Source organism: Galeopterus variegatus, unplaced genomic scaffold, assembly GCF_000696425.1.
Source record: "Galeopterus variegatus unplaced genomic scaffold, G_variegatus-3.0.2 Scaffold5239, whole genome shotgun sequence".
In the NCBI taxonomy this organism is placed as follows: Eukaryota; Metazoa; Chordata; class Mammalia; order Dermoptera; family Cynocephalidae; genus Galeopterus; species Galeopterus variegatus.
The window spans coordinates 7,054-32,646 of record NW_007731350.1 but is presented as its reverse complement, the minus strand read 5'-3'; the positions used below and the strand labels follow the sequence as shown (position 1 = coordinate 32,646).

Here is a 25,593-nt window from a genome sequence, read left to right as displayed (position 1 = left end):
GCATTTAAGGTTATTTACTATTATTGCGTCTATAGTAGATATATGAGTATACATTGTATCTATTAGTGAAAGTGCTATCTGGTGGTGTGCTACTGTGTATCTCTTGCCAGCTTTATGTCCAGTGACTTCACGTAGGTAGCCTGAAATCGACCATGGCACAAGTATTTACACCATTGGCAAATGCTGAAAGTCAGGGCCTCTTGGCCGCCCTGCCTCAGGCGGTTGTTAAACATTTATGAGCACACCACTGCCTTGGGTGCTTAAATGATTTAATAGATGTGCCTGGCATGCAGCAAGTGCTATAGAAGTGTGGCTATTATTGTTATTATTTTGTTTGGCTTCCTCTCCCTTGTCCAGGACTGCTGCATGTGCAGACAGGAGTTGGGCAAATCCACTGACCAGCTGTGTTTTCTCTGTCTCTCCAGTTTGCCCAACCATCTGTAAGTCCCACGGCTGCACTGCCGAAGGCCTTTGCTGCCACAGTGAGTGCTTGGGCAACTGTTCCGAGCCCGACGATCCCACCAAGTGTGTGGCCTGCCGCAACTTCTACCTGGAGGGTAGGTGCGTGGAGACCTGCCCGCCCCCGTACTACCACTTCCAGGACTGGCGCTGCGTGAACTTCAGCTTCTGCCAGGACCTTCATAATAAATGCAAGAACTCGCGGAGGCAGGGCTGCCACCAATACGTCATTCATAACAACAAGTGCATCCCTGAGTGTCCTTCCGGGTACACGATGAATTCCAGCAAGTGAGTCCTGGGGGTGGGTCTGGGGGGCAGCAAAAGGGATGTGGGTTTGGTAAGGATGGTGTTACCTGTTGACACTGTGTGCAAAACCAGAGTTCATCAGCTACAAGTCAGGTGGCTGGTCTCAAATGCCATTTTTGCCTCCAGTTTTGGTCCTGGGGTTTGGAATAGGCGTCAACAATTTTTCCTTTAAAGGACCAGATAGTAAATATTCCCAACATCATGCATAGCATTTCTAAGCTTGCTGTGCTTAGCTTTAGGACAGAAAATATAAAGACAGAAGTTCTTGGTTTACCCTAAAACTGATGGAGATGCCTCATTGGACACCAAGAAAGTATCTGAGGTTTTTCATGTCTTTTCCAATCTGGAGCTGGACGATGTGTGGAGATTAGCCCAGAACATACCGTCTCAAGGAGGAAGAGACTCACATTATTCTCAGGGCTTTGCTGTTCTTTGAAGAACAGTGCGATTGAATCATTTCCTACCATTTGGGTGAGAAGTAGTAGGGTTTTCTCTCTTCGGCGATGAGTCAGATTTCCTACGCACATCACAGACTTTTTGTTCATGTTGTTAGCTTCCTAGATGAGCTATTTCAGTTTCTCAGGGCTGTAACCAAGTTTAAAAAATCTGTTTCCTGGTTTTTGTGTTTGAGGGCTAAAAAAAAAACCACCGCAAAACAACACAAAAACAAATCAGAAACAGACGCACGTCGGGAGGCCTTGAGTTGACCTGCTTACGTAAAAATCTTCCTCTTCAGACTTGAGAATTAGCCAAGCGAGACTGTTCTGGTGGGAAATTTTATTTCCCTGGGCGGAGAGGGTGGGAAGGAAAACAATCTTTATTTCAGTTCTTATGATCCTCTTTTCTAGTGTTGGTGAAACCCGAAAGTACAATATGTTTTGTTTCACTCATTTTTAATAAAAACCTATCAAGTGGTTTGTTGACCAAAAATAGGCCTCTATGAATCACCTCTGCATGCCAGATAGAACTTTTTTGGGCCAGTTTATCAGTAAGTTTGGAAAAGTGATCATATTTGTTTTGATTAATTTCTGCTTTTTTTCACATTTGAAATAAAGTGTGGGTATTAACATCTCCCGGTGAGATGTTTGTTTAAAAGACATTGGCTTTACATCAAAGGTATTTTTTCCCTCACCATAACTAAGTCCTGAGAAATATAACAACTGTCTTTGATATTCTCACTGATGTAGCCCCCAGAACAAAAACCCTCAGAAATCGACAGCACATCCCTTGACATCTGGGATGAAGACAACATGAGAGATGTTAATATAAGGACACATCTCGGCAGTATTTTTACTTTGTACGTTTTTTTTTAAAATTAGTATTTTTTCCTTCTGAAGCTTTTCTTTAATTTTATGAAAGACTTTATAGTACTGTTGCATTTTCTGATGTGGTTTGATATCAAAGAGGGCCAGATATGTTTTCTTCCATTCTGGTGGCTTATCTGGGAAATAGTTCTTGATGATTTCAGAGCGGAGTTCTGGGAACCCACGTGGATTCAGTAAAGTACCTCATTGTCTACGGTCACCCCAAGACACCTGGGGAAAGCAGGAGGTGCACTTTTCTGAGATGAAAAGGACCAGATATTTGGGGTGGATGTTAAGTTTGCAATGGGTGTGGGCCATCCTTTGGGAAGGGGGGAATTACCCCAAACCCTTAATTCTTTTCTTTCCCTCTCTCACACCTTCCTGTTAAACTGAGGTCTCAAATCTGTCTACAGCTCCATCTGTCTCCCTGTCATGTTGGACTCAGTCACCTATAACAGTCTCTTTCCTCATCTTTCTGCTTGCAGTCCAGCTACAATGGCTAAAGGGAATTTTAAAAAATGGCTATCTGATCATGCCAAGTCTCTGCTTAAAACCCTCCAGTGGCTCCCCAAGACATTTAGAAAAAATCCAAATGCCTTCCCTACAAGGCTCTCAAGTTCTCATTTTATTCCAGTCCCCGGTCCCCATAGCCACATAGGCTTTTCCTCCAGCTGGCTAACTTCATTCATTCCTCTGAGCCTTTGCACAATGCTTTTCCCTCTCCCTTGAATGCTCTTTCCTTTTATCTTTGCATGACCGACTTCCCCTCCTCGTCATTTAGGTTGTAGCTTAAAAGTCACGTCCTTGGAGAATCCATCTCTTGTCTGACCACTCGAATTACACATCTGTTCACTCTCAGGCACATCACTCATTTTTAACTCTTCCTGGCTGATATTTTTGTTGTCAATGTATTTATTCTCCCCAACCAAATCATAAACTTCATGAATATATCAGTTAGCTCTTGCTGCGTAACAAACAGTTCCAGTGCTTAGTGGCTTAAAATACTCGTTTATGAGTTCTAATGATTTTGGGGGTTGACTGGGGGTTTGTCCAGCCTGGGCCAGTTTAGCTATGGCTGGATGGTTTACGATAGCCTCTCATGTTGTAGGTGGGCATCTGGGGCCTCTCTCCTTGAGGTCTCTCTCCTCCTAGAGCCAGGAAAGGTATGCTTCAATCTACATGTACTTTTCAAATCTCTGCTAATATCCCATTGTCTGAAGCAAGTCACATTGGCCAAGCCCAGATTCAATAAGTGCAAAAATAGACTCCACTTCTTGTTGGAGAGGCTGCAAAGAACTTCAGAGAACTTGTGACCACTTGGAATTTCCCACTGGGAAAGTAGATGATCTGTTTTGTTCAATTATGTGTACCTGCAGCTTAGAGCAAGGGCTGGCAAATGGCCAGATAGTAAATATTTTCAGCTCTGAGGGCCATATGGTCTCTGTTGCAGCTACTCAAGTCTGCCTTTGTAGTGCAAAAGCAGGCTTAGATGGTACACTACCCAATGGATGTGGCCATGTTCCAATAGAACGTTTGCAAAGACAGGTGGCCAGCTGGATTTGGCCTGTGGGCCATGGTTTGCCAACCCTGGCTTAGGGTATCACTTGCTGCATAATAAGTGTAGGGCAGTAAAACCCAAACATATGGTCACTATTCTGTTTTCACCCCAGCTGTTCTAGCACCAGCTGGGTGCACTGAGGTACAATTCTGATACTAACCAGCATGAGCATCACACCCCACAGGTTCAAGCTTCAGTCCTCTACAAGACTGCTCTTCAGACACCAGCTGCACTTTGGGGGTCCGCAGGCCACCCACACTTCTGACTGACTGGCTATGAATTTGGGGGTTTCCACAAACCCTTTGGGGTTTGATAATTTCCTAGAACAACTCGCAGAATTAAAATAAACCTGCTATACTTACCATTATAGCTTATTATAAAGGATACACACAGGGCAAGGTCTGGGAGAGCCCCAGACATAGAACCTCTACGTATTTTCCCTGTGGAATCACAGCTCATCACCCTCTTGATGCATTGATGTGTTCACCATCAGGAAGCTCCACTGAGCTTTGGTGTCCAGAGATTTTATTGACATCTCATTCCATTGGCGTCATTGATTGACTCATTGGGCAAGTGATTGAACTCCATCTTCAGCCCCCTCCCTCCTCCCTGGAGGTCAGGTGGGTGAAAACCCCAAATCTCTAGTCACATGGTTGATCTTTCTGGGGACCAGCTCCCATGCCAAAGCTATTTAGGGGCTGGCTGACCCCATGTCACCTCAACATGTAAAACACTCCTAACAAAGACATTCTTATCACTCAGGAAATTCCAAGGGTTTTTGAAGCTCTATGCCAGGAACTGGGACAAAGACCAGATCTATTCTTTATTATACCACAGTCACAAAAATGATTCTGAAGGGCTGAACACACAGGGGTGTGGAAGGAACAGCAGTTGTAACAATGACTCCACTCATACAAAGTGATCATCCTAGCGATGAATGGTGATCTTTGTTTCCCAGGTGCCAGGTGCTTTCTGTGGTGTGTATCGTCTAGTTCTCATCACAGCCTGTGGGGTTGGTGCTGTTTCCTCATTTTACAGACAAGGAAAGTGAGACTTTGAGAGCTTCATAGTTAGGAATCTTGTGGTTTCATGTGACAGAACCCCAACTCAGCCTGGTTTAAGCAAGACTAAAGGAGTTTATTGGTGCCCATAACCAAAAAGTTCAGGGAACTGCTTCAGGTACAGCTGTATCCAGGAGCTCAAGCAATGTACATCACCCATCTCTTTCTCTCCTTTGACTTTATTCCATTCTCTGTTGGTTTTGTTTTCAGGCAGCCTTTCCTTCACCTCTTGCCCCCATGGTAGCAAAATGGCAATATCGTCTTTTTTGAAGGAAGACATTTTCTTCTTCTAGGAGGTTCTAGCAAAATTGTCACTCCACTGACTTGGGTTGTGTACCCACTTCTGAACCCCCAGGGGGATAGAAGAAGGTACATAGCCTGGCTTGGGTCTTGTGCCCCATCTAGATCTAGAAGGGCTTTGCCAGCCAAGAGTTGATGTCATGGACCCCACGTAGGGAAAGGCTGGTTCCCAAAGGATTCCCAGGGGCTGTGAATTCAAGGGCAGCAGGCTGCAGGCAGACAAAGCCAAAGGCTGCCCGAGTCACCCACTGTCAGGTGTGAGGTGTGTTACAGCTGTGGTCACATCGCACCCCACATTGAAAAGCAAACATCCTGTGTTCTTGGAGTAACAGGCAAAATTCTGCCACATTGGGGTAACAGCATCAATTATGCCATTTTGACGTAGTGTGTGTCCTGTGTAAGGCTCATCAGCTCAAAGAATGGCGTAAGTCCTGTTACCGTGATAGTGCCATGAGTCCCATCACTTTGATATAATGACAGGGTGGAATGTAGTCCTGTTTCCTTGGGATGTAGTGTGGATCCTATCCAATCCCATCACTTTGAGGTAAAGTGTGAGTTTTGTTTCTTTGGAGTAAAGTCATGAGTTCCTTGACTTTAGGGTAATGCTGTGGGGACCTGCCACCCATCACCATCAGGTAATGGCATAAGCCTGTAACTTCAGGCAGTGTTTCTCACCTGGGAGTGGCTTGGTCCTCTCCCCTCCCCAGGGAACATTTGGCAATGTCCAAGGACATTTTTGATGGTCACAACTTGGGGGAGGGGGTGCTACTGGCATCTACTGGGTGGAGCCCAGAGATGCTGCCCAACCATGCACAGGATAGTCTCCCCACCACGGAGAATTATCTGGCCCTGAATGTCAACAGTGCTGAGGCCAGAAAACCCTGCCTTGGGATAACGGTGTCACTTGGGACCCTGTAGAATGGGCTGTCTGACATGTGGGAGAAGCCCTGGGTGCACTGATCCCTCTCTCCTTCATTCTCAGCTTGATCTGCACACCATGTCGGGGCCCCTGTCCCAAGGTCTGTCACCTCCTAGAAGGTGAGAAGACCATCGACTCGGTGACGTCCGCCCAGGAGCTCCGAGGCTGCACCGTCATCAACGGGAGCCTGATCATCAACATTCGAGGAGGCAGTGAGTGTTGTGGGTGGGGGGCAGCCTGCTGGGCTCCATGCGCCTGTGAGCTCTGACCAGGGAAGAAAAACAGGCCAGGCTTTGCTGCACGCTCCCAAGGCAGTTTTAAAAGCATCATTCAGTGACTCTCCCATTAGTAGAGTCACGCCAGGATTTGCCTCAAAACCTGAAATGAACTGCCTAGTCCCAGCCCCACCTGCCCGAAGATTCTCATTTTCCAAGTTGAGAGTTGCAGCATGAGAAATCTGCATTTTTAACAAGCAGGAACCATGCCCTATTGCAGGTCTACAGACCACGTTTCCAGAAATATCATCTCAGGCCAAAAGGCATTCCTTTATTTATTCAGCAAACATTTATTGGATACTTACAGTGAACAAGGCCTTGCTGTGATGGATCTTACAAATAAGATGAATGCATAATGTAAGCTCAGGTGATGGTTCATGCTATGAAAGAAAGCACAGCAGAGTAATGAATGGCAACTTTTTCCTATAAAGAGCCTTATAATAAATATATTCAGCTTTGCAGGCTGTATAATTCTGTCATAGCTACTCAGCTCTGCTGTTGTAGCATGAAAACAGCCATAGACACACGTCACCAAGTGAGCCTGGTTCTGTTCCAATAAAACTTTAATTGCAAAACACATAGCATTTGGCCAGTGGGCTGCAAATGGATTGCCAACCTCTGAAATAGAGAATAAATGGGGTTGCTATTGAAGGGAAGTTTCTGGTCTGGGGAGGGATGTTTTGAGATGGCAGTGGAGCAAGCCAAGTGGATATACGGGAAAATAATATTGTGGGCAAAGGAGGCAGCCAGTGCAAAGGTCCTGAGGCAGGGGTATGCTTGGCCCCTTTAGGGAATAGTAAGGAGTTCGGATTGCGTCCTAACCTGGATGGGTTTTGAGCGGGGTGTGTTGAAATCATTAGCAGCCTATAGGTTAACTCCCCACCATGGGAAATTATGAGATTAAAATATTCCTGTAGAAACTCACTAGAGGTTCTCTCCATCTCTTAGACAACCTGGCAGCTGAGCTGGAGGCCAACCTTGGCCTCATTGAAGAAATTTCAGGATACCTAAAAATCCGTCGATCCTATGCTCTTGTGTCTCTTTCTTTTTTCCGGAAGTTACGTCTGATTCGAGGAGAGACCTTGGAAGTCGGGTATGTGGGCCTCATTCTGTGTTTGTGGCCCGAACATTAACCATAAATTAGAAAACCTCATGGTTGTTGTTTTTTTTTTTTAATTTTTTTTTTTAAAGTTTACTTGACACATTGTAATTATTCATACTTACAGTGTGTAATTTAATGTTTTGATACATACATATGTTGTATAAGGATCAGGGTTGGGTAGTCCACGTATCAATTATCTCACCTATTTATCATTTCCTTGTTGCAAAAGTATTCAAAAGGCTCTCCTGTAGCTACTATTATACTATTAAACTAAACAAAAACACAACCCACACACTTGTTAGAAGAAAGTGCCTGGCCAAACCTTGAGAGAAAGGAACTTGTGCTGGAATGTGCTTAAAAGTCCATCTAGCCAAAAAGTGTAAAACCCATTTTATGGTCATTATTGAGAAACTGAAGCGGGTACCGCCCAGCCCTTGTGTCCTCCAAGGGTGCTGGCTGGAATTTGCTAAATAGAGTGTCCAGCTCTCTGGGCTGCATTGTGAATGGCTCGTGGGCCTGATGCAGCTGAACCCTGTAATTGCGGCATCTGGAACCTCTCATTCCTTGGTTTTCTGGACATTGACCACACCTGCCCTTGTGAGATGTTCCTCTTCTTTGTCCCATGGGATTCTACACCTTCATGGTGTTCTGCCAGCCTCTCTGCTTCCTTCCTCATTTTTCCTCCCAGACTCTGCTTTCTCCACCTGCCTTTGAGAGTTGATGTTCTGGGCTCCCAGCCTTGGCCCGTCTCTCTGGTAATCTCCTCCTACCTGTGCTGAGGCCTCCAGCCCTGACTTTGTCCCTTGCCCCCAAACCTGTCTCTAGCTGGCCCTGAGTGACCTCCAGGAGCCTCAAATGCAACATGTGCAAAACAGAGCTCCCCTCCTTGCCCTGTGTCCATCTTCATTTTTGGCATCCCCTCCCTCGAGGTCCAGCTGATCCTGATTCAGTTAGTATAAAACAACAGAATCTGACTGTTATACACAGATAGAGGCTGACTCGTGGGGAAGACTTCTCAGGAAGGCCATCCAGTGGTGCCTCCGGGGCCGCAAGTTCTTTCCATCTTTGTGTTCCTCATGGTCACAGAATGGCTGCCTCGCCTCCAGCCTCACATCTATAGGACAGGCTGGCAGTGGAGAAAGGTACAAAAGGACATGCCAATCAACACTGTTTCTTAGAAAAACTCACCTAAAGGGGCTGGCTGGTTAGCTCAGTTGGGTAGAGCACAGTGTTGATAACACCAAGGTCAAGGCTTTGGATCCCTGCACCTGCCAGCCACAAGAAAAAAAACACAACTCTCCTAGAACCTCCCACACTCTCATCCTCAGCTTGATTTTTGCTTCTATCTTATTTACCAGAACTGGGTCACGTGGCTACCACCAGGGAGGTTGAGAGGTGACTATTTAACTTTTCCAGCCTCTATCGTAAAGGAAGGCATGAGAAGAGGGCTGTAAATGGCTTTTGAGAAACCAGTCCACTGTATTGCTTAGAAGGCCTCAAATCACTCACCAGCTTGTGTTGATATTTCTACCACAAAACTGCCTTTTTGCTAAAGCTCAGACCTTTCATTTGAATTGCTCCATTGCCTCCTAGCTGGGCTTTCTAGAACTAGACCGGCATAGCCCAATAGAAATGTAATGCAGGTCACAGATGGGACTTTACATGTTCTAGCAGCCATATTTTTAAAAAGTTAAAAGGAACAGGTGAGAGTAATTTTACTAATGCATTTTTGCTTAGCTCATTATATGCAAAATGTCATTTCAACATGGAATCAGTATTAAAAAACTTATCAAGAAGATCTTTAACATCCCCATTTTTTTGTACTAAGTCTTTGAAATCTGTTTTTTTTTTCTTCCTTCCAGTTCAGTTCAGAATGGCCACATTTCAGGCAGTCAATAGACACATGTGGCTAGTGGCTTCTATATCAGACAATGCAGGCCTAGACACTTCTGTTCTCCCATTTATCATGCACTGGTAACTCATAATTGTTCTAAGTCATAGGTCTAATAAGTCACTGAGCTGATATAAAACCTTCAGTGACTCTCCTCTGCCTACCCAGGCAGGTCATGCATTCTTGGTCTTGGTCTGGAATGCAATATATATCAGCAGGTTTGGTCTGTTGCAGGCTCTCCAGCAAATTCCTGCCATCTGTCGGCCAAAGAAAGCCACTTTGCTCTTCCCTGAGCCCAATTCAGGTGCCTCTGTGTCTTTATCTTTCCTCTCTGCAAAACCCATTTCTCAGTCCGTCACAGTCTCATCACTTCCCTTCATGACTGAGCTCAGATCCTGGCCATGAAAACGTCCTCAACTTCCCCCATCCCTCCCATTCAACAATATTTATTGAAGGCGTACCAAGCAAATGGTTAGTATTGGGGATGGAACAAGATCAACTCCAGGCATGGCCCTGCCATCTTGGGCTTGGGGAAGACCAGCCATTGAATGACTAGCTTTGTGTGTGTTTCCATAGGAACTATTCCTTCTATGCCTTGGACAACCAGAACCTAAGGCAGCTCTGGGACTGGAGCAAACACAACCTCACCATCACTCAAGGGAAACTCTTCTTCCACTATAACCCCAAACTCTGCTTGTCTGAAATTCACAAGATGGAAGAAGTTTCAGGGACCAAGGGGCGCCAGGAGAGGAATGATATTGCCCTGAAGACGAATGGTGACCAGGCATCCTGTAAGTGGTTCTCCCAGCGCATGAACCAGATAATGCACCTGCCCTCCCTCACCCACCATGCCGGTCCCTGGTTTGGGGGGGGGTGTCACTGTCCTCTATTTAGCTACAGCAATTCATTGTCTGGAGGACAGGTTTTGCATGTCTTATCTCTGTGTCTACTGCACCAAATGCAGTCCCTGATATCAGAGGATGCTGCATAAGCATTGCATGAATGAATGAATGAATGAATGAATTGGTGGATGGATGGATGGATGATGCTTCCTTATATATGCACTGGGCTGATGCTGAGGGCTTTGGTGTTGGGTAAAATACCTGTGCCCATCTGCGTCCTCCCGGAATCAAATGCCAGGATGGAGTTAGACACGCAGAAAATGTATTGAGGGTAATGTCCATGAAATATAAAGAGGAGACGGAAGTGGAGTAGGCAGGGAGGGCCTTCTGATGACAGTGTGGGTCTGACCTCTGTGAACAGAGAGGAGGAAGGAAGGAGGATAGGGCAGGGAGAGCCTCAGACAGCAGTGCCTCCTTGAGTTTTGGCTGAGCCCTGGGGGAGCTCCAGGCAACAGTTTTCTGCAGAGGAGTCCTGCATTGGGTAGGAATGGCCAGGCTCCCTTGGAGCTCAGTCATGGGTGGGGGGCTGTCCAGGGAGAGCCACGCCTTGGTTTGAATGCTACAGCTGGAGGCTGTCAGCAACTGCACTCCCCTGACAAGTTCTGAGCAGACAGCTGCCGGGGCTTCTGTAACACCCCTTTGGGGACTTAGTTCCTTATGGCAAAACATAGTCTGAGGACACAGCTAGGTTGGGGTGGAGTTTAAGAGAGGATTTGCATTCTCGGCAGAGAGAATTACTCAGATGTGTCTCTCCAGGGTATGGATCGGCACGCTCTCTAAGTGCATGTGGTGAATTTTTATTTGCACTTAATTTAGGTATATGTCCTGCCATGTCAGGCTTGCAAGTCCATGTGCAAGATGAAATTGTGTCAGGACAAACGTTGCTCTTGAAAATCCCTGCTCCTAATAACTACGGGCCAGTTGTCCTCGTGTTGGCATAGATTGCCGCTATTCCGTTGAGCAAGTGGTTGCCCCATCCCCCTCTCATACCCCCCGAGGAAGTGTGGGATCATACACTTTGGCCTAAAACTATTCAATATTAATGTAGCCTGTTTTTGTTTGTTTGTTTTTTACTCTTCTAGGTGAAAATGAATTACTTAAATTTTCTAGCATTCGGACAAGTTTTGACAAGATCTTGCTGAGATGGGAACCGTACTGGCCCCCTGATTTCCGAGACCTCCTGGGGTTCATGCTCTTCTACAAAGAGGCGTAAGTTGAAGAGTAGGGTTCGCGGAGCGGTGCGGGGATGAGGACCAGCGAGTTCTGTGCGTGTTGCATGGGGCTGTAGACTTTCCCTCTCTGGTTCCTCTCTATTTCCCTCGTCCTCATGGAATAAATATCATAGGTTGCCTTTTTTGTTTGTTTGTATTTTTAAAAATGTTTTTTAATCTACATGTTTATAGGGTGCAGTTTGTTGTTTCAAGACATGCACATATTGTTTTTTTTTTTTCCTTTTTGTCTTTTTTTGTGTGTGTGTGTCCGGCAACGGATCGCAACCCTCAGTGTCGTCCCCGTACCGGACTGGGACTGGCAACGGGATTGCAACCCTTGGTGTCGCGCCCGTACCAGGGACCGGCAACGGGATCGCAACCCTCGGTGTCGCACCCGCACCTCGCTCAGCCAGTGAGCGGGAACTGGTCTGTATGTGGGATCCGAACCCTCGGCGGGAGCGCTGCCACACTCCCAAGCGGCGCACTGTAGCAGTGCGCCACCGGGCCGGCCCCACATATTGTTTAATGATCCAATTAGAGTAGTTAGCATCTCTGTCACCTAAACGTTTATTGTTTCTCTGTGCTCATCACATTCAAGATCCTCTTTTCTGGCTATCCTGAGATATACAATACGATATTATTCGCTATAGTCATCCTAGAGCTGCCAGAACTGATTCTCTGGATCTAATGGAACTTTTTAACTTTGTACCAGGCTGCAGCCTTTCCCAGTCCTCCCCCTTCCTTTCTCTTTCCCAGCCTCTAGTAACCTTTTATGATCTCACCAGGCGATTGTGTACAAAGCCAATAACATCCCCTTTTGTCAAAAGCCTGAAACTGAAGCGTGCAGGTTTATTTTGGAGGACTGGCCATTTCCTAGAGCAATATCCCCTTTTGCCCGTCCTGTGTAGACATCTCTCAGCAGCCAGGAGCACAGTCTACTGAGAAGGTTTTTTTTTTAAGATTTTTTTTTTATTTATATTTTATTTTTTTCCAACATTTTTTGGATCATGGAAAAATGGACCTAACATAAAATTCACCATCTTAACCATGTTTAAGAGCACAGTTCAGTGGCATTAAGTACATTTACATTGTACATCATCGTGCAGCCATCATCACCATCCATCTGCAGGACGTTCTCATCCTCTGAAACAGAAATTCTATACCTATTAAATGTTACTATTTTTTTTTTTTTTTTGGCAGCTGGCTGGTACAGGGATGGAACCCTGGACCTCGGTGTTATCAGCACCACGCTCCAACCAACTGAGCTCACCGGCCAGCCCTTTGTGTTGAAATTTTTAAGGTCGTGGAGGGGGTGATAGAAGTAATATTAACAATAGATCCATCTGTCAGGACTTATCACGTGCTGGGCTGGGAACTCACGCGCGTTCTCTCATGTAATCTTATCTTCTATACCTATTAAATGTTACTTTTTTTTTTTTTTTTTTGGCAGCTGGCTGGTACAGGGATGGAACCCTGGACCTCGGTGTTATCAGCACCACGCTCCAACCAACTGAGCTCACCGGCCAGCCCTTTGTGTTGAAATTTTTAAGGTCGTGGAGGGGGTGATAGAAGTAATATTAACAATAGATCCATCTGTCAGGACTTATCACGTGCTGGGCTGGGAACTCACGCGCGTTCTCTCATGTAATCTTATCAATAACTCATGAGGTAGTTACTGCTATTACTATCATTATTATATAATTGAGACGTCGGGGTTGGCAGTCCCCTTTTCTTTGGCTGTTCTGCTGTCATGTTTCCTTGTGACACAGATTGCTGGGTGAACAATATGCAGACTTACAGGGTGTGATTTCTCTGTGTTACTGAACCCAAGTCTGGCTGCCTATCCCCCAAACAAACAAAAAAGAAAGACCCAAGAGTCAATGTTGGTGATAAGGAAAGCCAGCTTTATTCAAGACCAGTGACCTGAAGGAGATAGGTGACTAAGCCATCTCTGAGACTCAGATTTACTGAGGGTATTTTAAAGTGGGGGATGACAGAACATGGGAAGTGAAAAGTAGGAGGGAAGGGACATGTAAGGGGCTGGGTGCAAATTCTCGCAAGGCTCTGTCCGGCTTCTGTTTTCGCCCTTGACATTGTCTTAGGGTCCTGCAGGATTTTGATTTGCTCCAGGGTGGCGTCAGCATCGCTTTATTGATGTCTTTCCTGGTTTCTTGGGGTCTGGATAGTACGTGCCTCATGGCAAGTTTGCAGCTCCAGGCTGACTGACAACAACTTTACATTTATGTAAATCATGTTGCCCTGTAACCAAGGTTTGAAATATCAAATAACCACGGGAAAAGAGGGAACTCAGAGAAATGCGTGCTAAGAAAAAAACTGTGTTCCTTTAAAATTTTTTTCCCACAGCCCAGGTGATTTTAGATCTCAACATGACTTCAGTCCTGCTTACTCCAACACCTGGACCCCGTCTCTATGGCATACAGAGCGATAGTCACAAAGTGATAACCACCTTCCCCTATTTTATCTTGAAAGCCCTTATCAGAATGTGACAGAGTTTGATGGGCAAGATGCCTGTGGCTCCAACAGCTGGACGGTGGTGGACATCGACCCACCCCTCAGGTCCAACGACCCCAAGTCACAGAATCACCCCGGGTGGCTGATGCGGGGTCTCAAGCCCTGGACCCAGTACGCCATCTTTGTCAAGACCTTGGTCACCTTTTCCGATGAACGCCGGACCTATGGGGCCAAGAGTGACATCATCTATGTCCAGACAGATGCCACCAGTAAGTGTTTCTTGTGAACAAGAATTTGCACGTGAGTTGAACACCTTACCTTTGACTCACCAACTCCAGCCACCTCCATTCTTGAGGGGAAGGTTTTGTGGAGCCCAGAGGTGGTATGTTTTTGAAGGGTGTTGGATGTCACTCAATGCCAGGACCAAATGGCTTCAAGCTTGCTCTGTGCCTGGGTTCAATCCGGAGCAAATGCCAGCCAGAAAATGGGAGTTTACTGGTCTCTTTCCACTATTCTCTCTTACCAGCAGCATCTTCCCAGTACCCAGAACAGACAGAGTTCAGCTCATGTCTGAGCTTGATCAATGTTTGTTGCCTAAATGGATGAATGAATGGCCACATAGCCTGAGGTACGAGCGGACAGTGATTTGGTCGCCCAGGCCCTGACTGGGCGAGTGTACCCCGTGTCTCCAGTTTTCTCCCATGTTAAATAACACTGCAGTGAACACACTCACGATTTCTTTAACTTGAGCGTGCCTTCCCCTCTTCCATCCACCCAACAACTTACACACAAATCCTCACGGTGGACCCATTTTATTTCTCCATCGCAGATCCTTCCGTTCCCCTGGATCCGATCTCCGTTTCTAATTCCTCATCCCAGATTATTCTGAAGTGGAAGCCCCCCTCGGACCCCAACGGCAACATCACGCACTACCTGGTTTTCTGGGAGAGGCAGGCAGAAGACAGTGAGCTGTATGAGTTGGATTATTGTCTCAAAGGTGAGCGTAGGTGGAGCTGGGGGGATCGGTGGGTTTGACACATACACACATGATCCACCGGCTCCACGTGCAGGAGGCAGCCCTGTCTTTCCTCAGAGTTCACGCACATGCACTGCATTCTATTTCATATGAAAACACACATATGCATTTTTAAACATCGTTACACAAGCACATACTATAAAGACTCGTGTCAAAACCAGATCTTTTCCATGTCTTGGCACCATTTTCCTCTGGAATTTTCTCCTCTCCCCACTCCCTTCCTCTCTGCCCCCTCACGCTGATGGGGATGTAGCTGTGTTAAAACACTCAAGGCTTCTGTGCAAAGCTAGAAACACAACCAAGGGTGTCCAGAGGTTATTGACAAAGTCAGGGATGGATTTCGTCCTCACTGAGACCCTTTCGTTTTAAGGATTGGAGACAGCAAAGAGCAATAACCCATCCCCCCTCCTGTGCTTTCTTTTTCTTTTTTTCCCCCAATTTATTTATTTATTTTTCTAAATTGACAGATAAAATTGTAGGTATTTATCATGTACAGCATGATCTTTTGACATATACAGACACTGTGGAACAGTTAAGTCTAGCTAATTAAATGCAGCATTTCACACAGTTATTTCTGTGGGGACAGCACTTAACATCCACTGTCCTAGCATGTTTCAGGAATACAACATATTGCCATTAACTATCGTCATCATGCTGGACAATAGCTCTCTGGAACTTATTCCTCTCATCTAACTATAGATCTGTATTTTTTTGACCAACATCGTACCAACTCCCCCCACCCCATGTGCTTTCTGTTAAAAATTTATACTAATGACAGGTTTTTTTTCAGTCTTTACTCTTGTTTACTTATCAGGCTTCCATCCATTTGACGGAAAATGGAAAAATATTTGAATCTTCGAGCTAGTTTGTATATATTCATTTAAAATTATGTTAAAACAGTTTTTATTTAAAAAACATAAACAAAAAAAAACCCAGCAAACCAGAGAAACAGCAGTCAGTTTCGTTTCCTTAGTTTTTTGGATCTGTTTATCTTTATTTCACTTTCTTGAGATATTTTCACTTGGTGATAGATATCCTCAGACTGTGACCTTGGAGAAGACCAGGGGAGTGCTCGTGAGGTGTGTGGCGAAGGCCAGGAGCGTGAGGTCTGCTCTCGGCTCAGCCCCCGACCCGCCGTGGGGTTTTGTCCAAGTCACTGAGCAAGTCACTGTCTGCCTCCTTTCTGGGAGAAGGGGTGGGAGGACAGATGATCTCCGGGAGCTGTCCCAGCTCTAAGCTCATGTGCTATATGTATGCCTGTGACATCATCCCCGCCTGAGTCCAGGGCTGCAGACATGATTTATCTCCTCGGATGCTTTATATAACTCAAGAGCAAGCCAGTCATCGGCTCAGCTTCCACAGCCGTTGGCCCCACATTTGAGTAACCAAAACCACGAGCTCGAGCTGCCCCTAGCAGTGTCAGTCAAAGGCTCTTCTTTCTTTCTTTTTTTTTTTTTTTAAAGAGCAACAACTTGTATTCTGAAGTTTTATTTGCAATGATCACAAAGTTTATTTAATTAAAAATAAACTTACTAAGGACAAACACCATATGATTCCATACATAGGAGGTCCCCAGAGTCGTCAGATCCACAGAGACAGAAAGTAGAATGGGGGTGCCCGGGGCTGGGGAGGGGGACGGGGAGGGAGTGTTTCGAGGGGACAGAGTTTCAGTTTGGGAAGATGAGAACGTGCTGGAGGTGGTGGTGGTGGCGATGGCTGCACAATATTGTGAATGTGCTTAATGCCGCCGAACTGTAAGTACACTTAAAAATGGTTAAGATGGTAGATTTCATGCTATATTTATTTTACCAGAATTTAAAACAAACACGTGCAAAATCAATAAACTTCCTAACCATGACCACTAGTAGTTTCCTGTTAGTATCACCAGTTTTGTTTTTTATTGTGGTGAAATATACATAACATAAAAGATATTATTTTAACCATTTTACTATTCAGTGGCATTAAATACATTCACAGTATTGTACAACCATCACCACCATCATCTCCAGAACTTTCTCATCTTCCCAGACTGAAACTCTGTCCCCATTAAACACTCACGCCTCGTCCCCCTCCCCAGCCCCTGGCACCCCCCATTCTACTTTCTGTCTCTGTGAATGTGACTGTTCTAGGGACCTCATTATGGTTTATATTTGTATTCTCAGAAAAAACAGGGGGCACCCAGTTTCAAGCAGTGGCTACTAGAAACGGGTACCAGGTATCAGGAATGATACCTGTGCCCAATCAAACATCACTTTCTCTCCAGAAAAATAGGAGGAGAAACCCCCTTTACAAAGGAAATCCTACATTTTTCTTCCATCCATAATGCTGTGACTAGCCCCCCTCCCAGTTAACCCAGCCAAGTTATTCTGTGTCTATTCATGAACGTAGGAGGTATTTTTAAGAGTCCCTTGCAGGCTTTCGAAGCTGGATAAATACTTGGGCTTCGAGTGGATACTCACCATCCACAGGAAGGTACTTGACATGCTCGTTTAGAGCTCACTGTCTACCCCTGAGGCATTAAGTGGAGGGAAAACTGGAATTTCTTTTGCTCAGCAGAACTAGCAGGTACCAGGCACTAAGAGGGCTGGAGAGGTGAATCTGGAGACCAGCATGGGTTTTGCCCGTGGGGATTTGATTAATGGGATCGATCCCAAATCATCTGGGATTTGACCTCAGAGGTCAAGACACGGCCAGCCGTGGTACTTAAAAAGCAGTTTTGTATTTTTAGGACTGCTACCTTGGGAAGGTGGTGCCTTCTTTTTTTAAAATTCCCTTTTCTATGCATATTTGAAAAGTTTCTTCCTCCGTCACTTCTCATGTCTTTAACGCAGAGTTTCTCTACCTCGGCGCTGTTGATATCTGGGGCTGGATCATTCTCTGTGGTGGGGGCTGTTCCGTGCACTGTAGGGGGTTGGGCAGCGTCCCTGGTCTCCTCCCACTTCATGCCAGGACCACCCCCTCCCCAAGCTGTGACTACCACAATGTCTCCAGATGTTGCCCGTGTCCCCTAAGGGGCACAATTGCCCCCAGGGTGAGAACCACTAATCAAGTCTGATGTCTGGATTTGTGAATGGACCCCTTTAAAATTTCCATGTGCAGTTCTGCTCTGCTTTCATCATTTTATGTTTCTGTGGTTGATTGACTGACTCATTCATTCATTCATCTGTGACCTGGACCCTGATCCTTTCCCAGCCCCACCTCTCACCGTTCTCTCGCTCACCTCTTTCTGGCTACAATGTTTCCTTGGTTGTTTTTGACACGCCAAGTAAATTCTTACGTCAGGACCTTTGCACTTGCTTTTTGCTCTGTCTGGGTTGCTTTACACCAAGATATACGTATGGCTCGTTTCTGTACTTCAGTTCGGGATGGATCAATGGTTACTTTCTCTGAGACCACTCCATACAAAGAGCACCCCAACATACTCTCTGTCCTTTCACCCCGCCATCTGATCCATGACTATGTTTTTACTAGTTTATTGCAGAATGTTAAGTTCCATGAGGACAGAGACATGGTTACTTTACAGTCTCCAGTCCTGTGGTTTATGGTGTCCAACAGTTTTGGATTTTTTTTTTTAATGTTTACATAGAAATTTATTTTCTCAACATAGAAATGAAGGAAAACATCACAAATTAAATTCAAAGTCAATTGATAAGCAACAAGTTTAACCCTCAAAGTTTAACATCCTTAATGCCAAAAAGAACTCTTAAAAATGAATTAGAAAAATCTAAGCAGAAATTTGGTGAAGGACATAAGCAGGTAAGTCACACACTCTAAAGAAACACCTGTGGTTACTAAGTACATTCTAAGATATTGTGGGGGGGGGGGGACAGGGCTGACCCTCGGCCCCACGCAGGAAGGACCCTGGGTGGCTGGCTGCATTGCTTGCCTGGTGTCTGACAGTTCCTAAAACATGCTGAGACATGCATCTTCTCAGTTAATATTTCTTTTTTCTTTTCTTTTCCCATAAAAACTTTATTTATTTATTTTTGGTTATACATGTTTATGGGGTACAGACTTGACTATCAGTATTTGTGTACAGTATGTGATGATCGAATCAATATTATTTGCATGTTCGTCATTATAAATCATAATTACTCTTTGTGTCCCTTACCCAATTACTCTCTAACTCCTCTCCCCCTCTCCCACCTCTAGTCACTATAGGGCTGTTCTCTCCTTCTGAAAACTCATCAGTCGATGTTTCTAAGACCCTCTAGAGAGAGGTTTTGTTTTTCAAAGTGGGACTTGAGCCCAGGCTCTGTCCCTTGTGCCCAGGCCCTCTGAGAAGACGCCCTCTGCTCTGTCTGTATTGTGTGTTGTGCCGGGGGACTTGAGCCCCCTTCTCTGCCTTTCTCTAGGCTTGAAGCTGCCCTCTAGGATGTGGTCACCACCGTTCGAGTCTGAGGATTCTCAGAAGCACAACCAGAGTGCACACGACGAGTCGGCTGGTGAATGCTGCTCCTGCCCGAAGACTGACTCTCAGATACTGAAGGAGCTGGAAGAATCCTCGTTTAGAAAGACGTTTGAGGATTACCTGCACAATGTGGTTTTCGTCCCCAGGTCAGGATTTGACATGGCCCTGGGCTCTCTTGGGGTGTGTAGATGGCTTAGTGTTGTGGGGTCATTAATTAGGGGACAAGATGAAGGACCCAGAGACCGCAGGAGGGTGGCCGGAGTCCAAGCTGAGCCCTTTCTTGGAAGGAGGAAGAGGATCTTGTGATTTCAACAGGAACTTTACCAGGAAGAGCAAATAATCACACAAAAAGGGAAAATTTACAAAACCCAACATTTGCTTTCTCTATTTCTCCTGAACCGGTCTCTGAGTTCTGAAACAAACTCCATTAGCTTATTGGGGCATATCTTGAGAAATGCTTGCCCGGCATCCCATGCTTGATTTATTGCTGAGTCTCAAACTCAGTGCATTAAAAAAAAAAAAATCCATGTAACCTTCTCATCCTTCTGGAATGTTCCACAGCATCATCAAAACCTGGAGGCTTCTCCTAAGTAAATATATTGAATTTCCTTTACCGAGTGAGGGGACTTAATGAGGTATCTCTGGTGCACTGAGAGAATTTGTAGTAAAAATTACTTTTGACATTTTAACCCATCTTTACCTTTCCTGCAAGAAAAGACACGTAGGTAAAAGGCACATCCTGTGGGTCACAATTTTTGTTTGTTTGTTTGATTTGGGCTGAAAATAGGAATAGACTTTTATAGATACAGGTCAGATGGGTCCTCTCTATGTGCATTTTTCTGCTTTAGTGCTGGAGTGAATGGCAGAGTGGTTCATAGTGGGGACTTTTGAGGTTGACTGCTTGCGTGCCCTGCCCTTCTACTTACTAGCTTGGGCAGGTCACTTCACCTCTCTCTATGCCTCAGTTTCCCCATCTGTAAAATGGACATAGTAGTAGTTTCTATCTTTTAGGGTTATGAGATTGGATGACTTAGACAGAGATCCTCAACCTTGACACTGTTGATGTTTGAATCTGGATTATTCTTGGTGGCAGGGGCCATCCTGTGCATTGTAGATATTCGGCAACACCCCTGGTCTCCACTGATACCGGAAGTACCCCCATGTACCCCCCGGTCAGTCATGACAATGAAACATACTTCCAGAAATTTGCAAAATGTCCCGTGGAATGTGGGCTTTGAGTGTGGACTGGTGTGCCTAGAGCTGGGCCCCCTTTCCCTAGGACTTTAGCAGGTGACTACCCAGAAACATCTGATATAGATTGAGTATGCCTTATGCTTAGGACCAGAAGTGCTTCAGATTTTGGATTTTTCCCCCAGATTTTGGAATATTTGCAGAATACATGCTGGTTGAGTATCCCTAATCCAAAAATCTGAAATCTAAAATGCTCCAATGAGCCTTTCCTTTGAGCATCATGTAAGCACTCAAACAGTTTCAAATTTTGGAGCGTTTTGGATTTCAGATTCTGGATTAGGGATACTCAACATGGACAACTGTCCATTTCCGACGTGGATTGAAACCCCACAAGGCTTACCTTGGTATAGAACAAGGTTCTAAAATGTGTTTGCACAAACATCCATCAATGCCACTCATCTGAGTAGACTTTTCCCAGAACTATCAATATGTAACATCTTTTTTTTTTTTTTATCTTTCTTTCTTGCATTTTCCCCCTATGACCCCAAGTGCAAAAGAGCATTTGGTGGTACAGCCCAGGCATCGAAGCAGTTACTGTTTTACTGGTTAAAAATAAAATGCTGCTGGACTTGGAGAAATGGCTGAGTAGGTTGTAATGTCTAAATGTAGTCAAATTTGACATCCCAGGAGAACCCAGCAGACTGAGTCTCTGGGGAGTATTATCTCTATTTCCCCCCTTCTTGCTGGATTCCCTGCACCTGCTGGGGAAAGTGTAGTTTATTTCCACCAGCAAGTGGTGAGAGTGAGTGGCCAGAAGGCAGCGTGCTCTTGCTTGGACAGAATGTGGCCTCCAGAGTGTCACAGTCCAGAGGTCTGTCTGATGAAGTGGTTGGTTTTGTTTTCACAGAAAAACCTCTTCAGGCACTGGTGCCCAGGACACTAGGTACGACTCACCTGTGGGACGTCCGCGTGGCCCCCTGTGTCTGCTCAGTGGCAGGGTCCGGCGGGGCAGAGGGCATGACATGCACCTCGGAGATCTCAGGGGTGTCTGTGGCTTGTTGCATGCATCTGGCTGCTGTGCTGAGACCAGATGCTTCACAAATTCACAAATTAAATGTCTTCACTCTGAAGTGGGATGTGGGCATGAATGTAGGGAAAAAATCTTAACTAACACACTCTTCCTCAAACATAGAATCAAGGGGATTCTTCCTGGGCATCTCCTCATGCCTCCTGTTTCCCATACCTGCTCACTCAGTAAACATCTCTCCACAACTACTGCATGCATTTGCAGAACCATGACCAGCACCTGGAGTCTGAGCTCCACGTGGCAGGGTGCCATGCCTCAGCAGCAACTCCTGTATGGGAGAAAGTTGATCTGGAAGCAGAACATTTTTAAGAGGGGTCGTACAGCATGAGCAAAGGAGTACCGTGTCACTGAAGTCCATGGAGGAGAGACAGGGACATTTCCCTTCTACTGATATCTTAAAGAATGGAGAGGTGTGATCCTAGAGGGGAGAACAAGGCAGGAAAACTTGGGGAAAGGCAAAGAGGTGGATGGGTCATGGGTTCTTGGGAGGAACAGGAGGTGAGATTGGAAAGGCAGGTTAGGGCCACGTGGAGGGATTTTCTTTTAGCAGTGTTTGTTTGTTTATTTATTTCCAGGCACTTGTGTGTTAGCCTGATTTGACCTCTAGTGGCCATTTGGAATATCATCTGTAGTAAAGAAAGACCTAGGAGTCTGTAGCCTTGGTCCAAAGCAAAATTTCTTAATCTCAGCCCTATTAAAACTTGGGGCTGGACATTCTCAGTGGTGGGGACTGTTCTGTGCACTGTGGGATGTCAGGCAACATCCCTGACCTTTATCCACTCGATACCAGTAGCATACTCACCCCAAAGTAGTGACAGCCAAAAATATCTCTAGACGTTGCCAAATGTCCCCTGAGATTGGGGGACAGAAGTACTCGTGGTTGAGCCCACTGGTCTAGTCTGAGATTGCTGATAATAAAATTCTGTCTATGTAGGGAGTAAAGACTCAGCTGATACTCTGTTATGAGGGTCTTTCATTACCATTGGTGGTTTTTTGGATAGAGCACTTTAGGTATATACAATCAGCCCTCTGTAACCGTGGGTTCCATATCCAATATTCAACCAACCTCAGATAAAAAATATTTGAAAAGAGGACTGCCCAGTTTGTTAGAGCGTGGTGCTGATAACACCAAGGTCCACGGTTCGATCTGTATACTGGTCAGTCACTAAAAATTAAAAAAAATTTTTTTTTTAAATATTGCATCTGTATTAAACATGTACAGACTTTTTTCTTGTCATTATTTCCTGAACAGTACAGTATAACAAGTATACACAGCATTTACACTGTCTTAGGTATTATAAGTAACCTAAAGATAATTTAAAGTTTGTGGGAGGATGTGCATAGGTTATATGTAAATACATTGCCATTTTACATCAGGGGCTTGAGCATCCATGGATTTTGGTATCCGTGGGAGATCCTGGAACCAGTCCCCTAGGTATACCGAGGGACGACTGTATACACATTTGCGCTGTTTGATGAGACCATTCCACATCTCCAGTTGTTCAGATACCAATTTCTCAGTGGTTATTTGAGAGGCACCAACATCTTGGTTATTTTTGCCAAGCCCATTTGTGCCTGTGCAGAAATGTTCTGAATCATGCTAATATGGATATATCTTTGGCTTGACAAATAGTGGAGCTGTTTTCTTTTCCATCCAAGAATATCATTGGTTCTTTAATACAGAAAGGACACAGAGAAAATCTTAATGAATAACCCCAAAGTAGAATTTTTTTCTTGACCACATATCTGACTGCTGTGAAATAAAAACTATAAGTTAACTTCAAAAATTTGAGCAGAAAACTCTATCTCCTGGTGGTTAAAAGTCAAGCACTTAATTATCTATTAAGTCAATATGAAAATTAACTTTTATTAAAGTCCATTTGGAAAATAGTGAAAATGTGAATATCATGTACCTTAACTTGTAGGTTATATGCAAATTAGTAGACTTAAATGGATTCACAAATTAAGAAAAAACTTAAAAATGTAAAAATATGAATGTGTTAGAGAAAGAGGGTAAAATCAATAATCTAAGCCTGTAGTAAATGTAATGAAAGAAAAAATACAAATAGCTAGAAGGAAAGAAGGTGGTATAAAACTAGGGTCAGAAGAAAATCTTAATATGAGTTCTCTGGTTGACTGTGTGCTATGAAATTTGAAATTTTCAGTGAGGTGGAAAAATTTAACTTGTCTAAACTGACCCAAGAAGAAGCAGGAAAATTAAGTAGTTTAGTAACCTAGGAAAAAGACTAAAAAATATGTGTCAGTTAATTTCCTCAAAAAAGTCCTTGGGCCAAGGGAGTTTTACAGATAAGTTTTTCCAAATTCTGAAAGAGCAACTATTTCCTGTAACATTGAAACTGTTCCAGAGCATAAGAATCTATTAATCCCAGTTCATTTTATGAAACTAAGATAACACTTTTAGTAGAATCTGGCAAAAATACTATACTGATAGAAAACCACAGGTCAAGCTAATAAGTGATTTTAGAACCAAATGTCCCAAATAAAATGCTGCACTGGCAATATCATGTATCGTAGAAATGCAAGAATGGTTTAAGATCAGAAGATCTGATGATATCTGTTTCATCAGGAGGCCCAGTAAGAAAAATTATATGATCTCATTCAATAACATTAACTAAAAGTTCCTTACTTAGAGAAGGGGGAGGGGAGAGGCCTCTTATAAAACTAGCCATAGAGTACTTTTTCAACAAGATCGATATTACCTAGATTAAACCAACAGTCAAGCTGACATCATTCTTAAAACTGTTTCTATCAGAGTTAGGAACAATCTCATCAGTACTAATTAACATTTCTCTGAGCATCTAGCCAATGCAATAAGACATGAAACAGAAATTAGAATTGTAAAGAATTAAGTTAGGGAAATAAAGTAATTGATATTTGCAGACAGTCTAGTGTAAGAGTAGGCAAACTTATTTCTCTGAGCATCTAGCCAATGCAATAAGACATGAAACAGAAATTAGAATTGTAAAGAATTGAGTTAGGGAAATAAAGTAATTGATATTTGCAGACAGTCTAGTGTAAGAGTAGGCAAACTTAGGCCCTGAGCCAGCTACCTACTTTTGTAAATGAAATTTTATTGGAATGCAGCATCTGTTTGTTTACATATTCTCTATGGTTGCTTTCAAGCTACAATGGTGGGATTGAGTAGTTGTGGTAGAGGTTATATAGCCTGCAAAACCCAAGTATTTATTATCTACCTCTTTACAGGACAAACTCATTGACCCCTTTTTAGTGTATTTCTCGAAAATCCAAGAAAACCAACTGTGGAACTTATAGAATGAGGAAGAGTTTGAGAAAGTAGGTATAATATAAATAAGGAAAGATTTGGTAGGTATACTAGCAATAATTAGAAAATAAACTAGAAGAGAAAGTCCCTTTTATAATTGCCATAAAACCTTAATACACATTGTAATAACTCTATCTAGAATTATCTGTAAAGAAAAAAAATTTTACTAATATATAAAATTTTATAAGTAAGTCAAAAGACTGTGTTTCAAATCATTTAAAGGAAGCTCACCAGCAAATAGCTCACCAGCAAACTGGGGTAAATTGCACAACATTGGAGATAAAGGGTTAATGTCCTTAGTGAGGAAACAATGCAGGAGTAGCAATAAGGAAAACACTAGAAATTCATGGAAAAATAGGCAAAGGACAAGGAGGGACAATTCCCTGGAGAAACACAAAGAACCAATAAAGGAAAAAATAGCTCAGACTCTGCAGTATAAAGATCTGCAATGAAAGCAATGGAGTGATTGCATATTTTTAATCTCTCAGATGGAAAATATGTGAAAACAAGACAAAAGGAAAAACAACTTTTAATCCTCGGGGTTGCTGAGGTTATCCTGGGGTGTGGTCTCATGGGCCACTGGTGACATCACAACTCAATATAAAGTTTCCAGACAACAGTTTAGCCATATGTATTAAGAACCTTAAGGATTTCATACTCCCTTTAACCTAGTGATATTTTCTTCTAGGAATCTACTTTTGGGAACTAATAAGACAGTCAGACAATGATCCAAGCAATATTTTTAATAGCAAAAAAAAAAAAAAAAAAAAAGGGGAAATACTCATCTTAAAAAACCAGGATGGT

The 25,593-nt window shown here is 44.0% G+C and overlaps 1 protein-coding gene across 1 annotated transcript in view; it reads left to right on the top strand.

Moving 5' to 3' along the window:
• LOC103604564 (insulin receptor) overlaps positions 1-25,593 on the top strand; it is a 118,130-nt gene that overhangs the window by 86,626 nt on the left and 5,911 nt on the right. The window contains exons 3-10 of the mRNA XM_008589138.1: positions 426-747; positions 5,971-6,119; positions 7,131-7,275; positions 9,752-9,966; positions 11,160-11,286; positions 13,779-14,029; positions 14,590-14,757; positions 19,152-19,353. Coding sequence (XP_008587360.1) covers positions 426-747; positions 5,971-6,119; positions 7,131-7,275; positions 9,752-9,966; positions 11,160-11,286; positions 13,779-14,029; positions 14,590-14,757; positions 19,152-19,353 — 1,579 coding nt within the window. The remainder of the gene's footprint in view (positions 1-425; positions 748-5,970; positions 6,120-7,130; positions 7,276-9,751; positions 9,967-11,159; positions 11,287-13,778; positions 14,030-14,589; positions 14,758-19,151; positions 19,354-25,593) is intronic.